This window comes from Misgurnus anguillicaudatus, unplaced genomic scaffold, assembly GCF_027580225.2.
Source record: "Misgurnus anguillicaudatus unplaced genomic scaffold, ASM2758022v2 HiC_scaffold_27, whole genome shotgun sequence".
Lineage (NCBI taxonomy): Eukaryota > Metazoa > Chordata > Actinopteri > Cypriniformes > Cobitidae > Misgurnus > Misgurnus anguillicaudatus.
In genome coordinates this window covers 925,709-931,879 of record NW_027395277.1, presented here as the reverse complement: position 1 = coordinate 931,879, position 6,171 = coordinate 925,709, and the positions used below count along the sequence as shown (strand labels likewise).

Here is a 6,171-nt window from a genome sequence, read left to right as displayed (position 1 = left end):
TGCAAGTAATCTGCAAATTTATTTTGAAATTTTAACCCTTTAAATTTAATTGAACCATTCAGAAACAAAATAATTAACGTCACGTCATTGACCCAAACACCAAATTTGTCAAACGTGAGATAATGATATTAATCAAATACTCAAATACATCAAATACTTTTGCTTCAAATACGCTTAATCCTTGCCATTCAGAAATGCCGGTTTTTTGGCAGAATCAATTAAAAGTTTAATAAATATTTTTTTATTTTCGAAAAAAAAAACATGTCAGACACACTTAAGAGGGTTTTGCATTTAAGCTCTTCATTATTTCTTTGAACTGTGGTTTTCTTTCAGGAGCTAAAATGTATCAGAAAATTTAAATTCATAAAGTGTAAAACATTTGCTGTAATTATGCAGCTGTTTGCCAGTAACTTACTGTATATTTAAATGTACTGTATTTTATTTACTGGCAACAGTTTGTTCAAAGTTAAATGAACATTAAACATGTCTTTATCTTTACAGAATAAAACTATAATATAACATCCTCATGCAAAGCATTCTGGGAACAAGAAATCCTTAACAACCTTTTTTTTGTTTTTTCTTCAGATTTTGGTTCCCAGAATGCTTTGCATGAGGCTGTTATTTCAGATGTATTCAGTAAAGATAAAGACTTTTTCATGTTCAATTACTTTGAACAAACTGTTGCCAGTAAATAACACAAATTTAATCTACAGTAAGTTACTGACAAACAGCTGGCAGTAATACAGTAATTTCGACAGAATTTTTTTACAGTACCTTTCCAAACTCATCCCTTAATTTATGTTTGTAGAACAAAAAGGTACAGATTTACCACTGAAGTATTAACACAATGTGAAGCACCTGTCAAAACACATCAGCATAGACCAATTTCAGTGTCTAGTTTTGTGCAATGGTTTAAAAACCTCCCAAACGTCACAGCCTTATTTCAAGACTGTATAATCCCTCAATGTGTCCCTAAATAAATCTCAGGCCCCCATTGAGCAGAAGACAGGAAAGAGAGAGTGAGAAAGAGAGCGAGAGAGATGGTTTGCTTAGTTAGTGCTATGTTTGGCTCGTTCTTCCCATCTGTCTCCCATCATAACAGAAGTCTCTCACCAGCAGGATTCAAAATGGAAACTTAAAACTCTCATAGTTGATTTGCAGTTTAAAACCGTACTGAGTGTGGTCTGTGCCAAGCGATATATTGAAAATTCACATCTGCATGTGACATTTCCAATAAAGTCAGAAACATTGTGGGAAACACTAAGGACTGAATCTTAGACCATTTGGTCGACATGCACCAATATAAGATGTGCTACAGTATAATGGCCAGTATCAGATCTTCACAAGACATGAATCATTGAAACATGTTTAGAAAACTTCATGGTTATTTAATAAGACAATATTTGGTTTCACCAACACACATCGCTGCAATCGCACTATCAAGTTTCTTATAAACAGTACACCCGAGTCTGAGCAGAGCTATACACTTACAAACCAAACTCAATGATAAACACACGGCACACAGTAACATAGTTTTGATGCATAAAAACTAGTGCAGTTTCACAAGTTCTTCACAGTCGAGTTTTTAAACCCAAAAGATTGCAGCAATGGACCGGCCTGCAAAGTACTTTTAATAATAGTAACACTTTGATAAACGGTTGGATACTTGAGTAATGCTGTTTCATAACTTATTCATTAGAAAAGTGGTCATTCAAATGCACAAAAGCCAAATTTATGAGCAAAACATGTCATGTTATGAATTAAGTGCATAAAACTAAACGCTTCCTTCATATTCTCTCACAAATATTATCCAACAGATGCTGTTTATTAGAAAAACATCATGCTGCTTTCATCTCCTCAAGACGTAGCTTAAGGTAAGATGTTAAGTGCCATCATCATATCTCGTGGGATTGAACCTGCAACCCTTGTGTGCACAAAAATATTTTTAACTCTTTCCCCGCCAGCGTTTTTTTTTTAAGTTGCCAGCCAGTGCCAGCATTTTTTGTTAATGTTAAATGCCTTCCAGAAAATTTTCTTCTATAAATATATAAACATACAATACATCAAATAAAAGAACAGACCAAACAAACAAACAAAAAACAGGAAAAACTTTTGTTAGAGATCAGATTCAAAACAATGATCAGTTTTTACTGTTTTTGGACCAGTGGATGCTTTAAGTTTGGTAAGACTGCCACCTTGTGGATAATAGCGGAAATAAGGTTTGCCGTAAAAACTCGTTAGGGAAGCGCTTTCTCTTAATTGACGAGTTAACTTGTCAGTGGCAGTGGGAAATAATTTATCAATGGCGGGGAAAGAGTTAAAGGTTTCAAACAATTCCCATGTCTGCCATTGTTCAACAAACAGGTATTTCGACCCCAAGCTCGCAAATAGTAAAGATTGCAATTTGTCTTTACTTTGAAACCCATGCGAGAGGTGCAAATATCAAGCTACAACCTCTTGCACATATTCTTCTTGCTCATCCCCTTCATATTCATAGTTAATTTCTGCTCGTTCATACTCTAACCACCCCCCTTCGTACTCATCAAACCCCTCCCCATCACATATTAGCTCCTCCCTTTCATACTCCAGTCCCTCCTCCTCCTCATACTCCATCTCGTCTTCTCTCTCAAGCTCGGCCTCTTCATCGTTACATTGCAGTCCATCCTCATCCACAGTCCCACTAGTTTCTTTCTCCTTAGCTGCCGCCAAATTAAGGGCGGAGTTCATTCTAAGTTTCTTGAGTATTCCGTGAATGACCGGATTGGCCGCCGCTGCAGCCGCGGCGGCCGCCTCCTCCGCCTCCTTTTCCGCTCGTTCTTTCGCGTCTCTCCTTCTCTCTCTGGCTTGCAGGACCTCCTCGGCCCCCTCCCCGACAATTAACACCTCCTTCCCTACACGTGGCGGCTCCTTCACCGGGTTGTGGTCGTAGGAGAAGAGTCGCAGTGCGGGGAGGTGGTGCAAGTTCGGGAACTCCGATATCTTATTACGGTCCATGTCCAAAATCTCCAGCTGTTCCATCTTGAGGAGCACACGTGGAAACTCCAGAAAGCGGTTTCCGTACAGCCAGAGACGCCTGAGGGACTCCATGCGCCACAGGTCGGAGGGCAGCGTGCGAAGACGGTTATCCCCAATCTGTAAGGAGCGCAGATGGGGCAGGTCATACAACTGCTTAGGAAAGGATTGGAAGTAGTTGCTTTCCACCCAGAGACAGCGCAAACCTCGTAAGTTCCTCATTTCCGGAGGCAGGCTCATCAACCTGTTGCTGCCCAGGTAGAGACATGTGAGGTTGGCCAGCTGGCACACCGACAAAGGAACGTCAGGAATCTTATTGAAGTCGAGCGCCAGCGTGCGCAAGCCCTGCAGCCGAGCGATGCCCTTGGGAACGTCTCGGAGACGATTTCCACACACGTAGAGTTTTTCCAGGTACTGCAGTTCCAGAACTCTTCGAGGAAGGCGGCGAAACTTGTAGTAGCTCAGGTCCAGCACCGGGTCTCCGCTCGCCAAAAGCTCGTCGACTCCGAGAGGCAGCTCATCATCCTCAACGATTTCCTCTTCTTCCTCCTCTGCTTCTTCCTCGGCTTCTTCCTCTCCATCTCCCTTTTCTTTTTCCATCTTTTCCTCTTCTCCTTCATCCTGTTTTCGAGAGGAGTTGCCCATACCTTTGGCCGGCTGGCCCGGCGTCTGTCTGTGTGTGTCCTGAGTGTGTTCAGGACGGGGTAAGAGGGTGAGGCGGTTTGTGGGGCTCGCCCCCCCTTCCCGTGTCAGTTTCACTCAGTAAGATTGACCCAGCAGTGACAGTGCCAGTAAAGCGACGCATGGTGCTGCAACCACAGGCGACTTCCTTACGGTTCCGATGCGGCAATGTCCAATGTCAGCAAACACAGCAATGACACCAGTAAAGAGCCATTGCAAAGCTATGTTAAGAAACACTTTATCTTTATGAATAAAAAATTATAAACCGTGGAACAGGTAGTAATAATAATAATAGTAGTAATAATAGTAATAGTAGTAGTAGTAGTAGTAATAGTAGTAGTAGTAGTTGTACAAATAATTTGAACTGTAACAGAAGTAATTCTTAATTTTGTCACTGTAGTGTAAACACAGTGTAAATTTGAGTAAAGTTTACTTATAACAGTTCACACATGACTTATTAAACAAAATGATCGTTTTAAGCCACTTAAAAATATAAAAATGTCTGCTTAAAGGATGAAATGTACAGTAAATGGTTGTCAAAGCAGCAGCTAAATATGTCCTCTCGTCGTAGTTCCCTATTTGTTGAAAAATATAATATTATTGGTTAAGATGCAGGCTTTATGGACTTACAGTAAAGTCATAAACTTTTCAATAACAGTCTGCAGATGCAGATGTGTGAACGTTGCTGCTGCTGAGCCGTGTTCACGCGTGCACGCGGCTCTCGTCCCGGCAGCTGATCCCGGGCTCGTGCTCTCGTGGTGACCTGGCCGGCGGCAATGTGAACCGAACCGATGATCCCGAACTGTGATAACTTCCGTCTGTGTAAAACGCGCAGATCCAAATCCCACACAAAACCCTTAGAGATGTGATCGCAAAGTTTCCAGCAGTGCTCGATTCATTCTGTCTGTCTCTCTCTTTTCTCGCACTCTCTCTATCTGAGATCAAACCCGTCTCGCGTTACTCGCTCTCTCTCGGTTTGGAGCGTAAAGCGTTGCCACGGACCGTCTCTCTTCCATAGCAACCGAAACAGGGACATGAGAGTCACGTGGTCTGAGAGCGAGCGAGCGAAAGAGAGAGAGAGAGAGAGAGAGAGAGAGAGAGAGAGAGAGGCGGTCAAATTCCATTATCCCAATTTCTTGTTATGCAATAAGTTTATTCGTTTATTTATCAATCTATTTAGGTTAATGTAAATTTGCAAAACGATTTAACTTACCATAATGACATTGGGAAGTTTTTATATTGGATTAATTAAAGGAATCCCCCCTCCCCCAAAAAAATATAATGACATTTTTGTCAAAATGTACTCGCCCTCAAGTTGTTCCAAACCACAAATGTCTTTGTTCTACTGAACAATTTGTAATATAACAGAAAGCAGTAGCACCATTGACATCCATAGTAGGAAAAAAATAGTATCAAAGTCAGAAACAAAGAAAACATCAGCAAAACAAAGAAATTATGTTATTATTTTATTTTTTTGACCAACTTAAGAGAGAGTAAATAGTGACATAATTTTTTGGGTGAACTATCCCTTTAACGAACGCATTAAAAATAATAAATGGATAAATTAGTAGATAATGTGCATTTAAAATTAAAAAGAATCAGTAAAATATGAAAAGCAAAGAAATAAAGGCTAAAAATAGAAGTTCGATTGTTGTTATCAACCAGCCAATCCACTGTAATACTGTTTTATTGTGCTGCTCGTGACGTAAGAAATACATTAAATGTAAAATAAGTGTATTTTAAAATTGCAACGTGAGAAATGAAGACTTATATCTGTATTGAGCTGTTCTCAATATACAGTCTATGCAACATACTAGTTACCCAATAACACTACAAAAACTGTCGTTAATATGTCATTATTATCTAACCTGTTAATTTGATCATATCCTATTTAATGTTTGTTAATAAAGTATGTATAAATATTACTATAAAGGTATTGTAATTGTGAGCACTGATAAGTGTAAATGTGTAGACTCAGGTGATGCATCAAAGTTCAGATCGGCTCTTCCACGGTGTCACTGCAGCACGCCCCCTCTAGCGGTCAGATGACGTCACAGACCCTATGAACCTGACCATGATGTGCTGACATACAGGTATATACTGTACCTGAAACCTTTACTGTGAATTATAAATGCCGGGTCAAAGCAAGTCACTTATACCACAGCAAGAATCAACTAATTTAACCTGCTTATCCTGCAAATCAGTTTGGCCTTCAGAATGAGTGTTATGTAATTAATATGCATGAGCTTAAGGTTTATAATGTGTCCCTGCCCACCTGTTTAGTCTATTCCCATATCTCTGCTGAAGACTAAAAGCTTTAGTAGCATTTCTTTTGAACATGCTTTAGGTCAATATGACATTTAAGTGCAACACACACAAATATATGCACATGCATGTACAACAATCATTTGACTTTGCAGCTTTGTGAGAAATGGCATGTGTTGTTGTCCCAATAAATTATTTAAACACTTTAGTGTT

At 39.7% G+C, this 6,171-nt stretch overlaps 1 protein-coding gene across 1 annotated transcript; it reads right to left on the bottom strand.

Moving 5' to 3' along the window:
* Positions 1-1,367: 1,367 nt before the first annotated feature.
* On the bottom strand, positions 1,368-4,675 carry LOC141362480 (uncharacterized). Its single transcript, XM_073864583.1, has one exon. It carries the CDS (start codon positions 3,655-3,657, stop codon positions 2,443-2,445), a length of 1,215 nt encoding a protein of 404 aa, XP_073720684.1. The 5' UTR covers positions 3,658-4,675; the 3' UTR covers positions 1,368-2,442.
* Between the last annotated feature and the right edge of the window lie 1,496 nt (positions 4,676-6,171).

Coding starts and splice junctions, on each gene's coding strand:
- LOC141362480 (XM_073864583.1), bottom strand. CDS start 3,657: ATGGGCAACTCCTCTCGAAAACAGGATGAAGGAGAAGAGGAAAAGATG.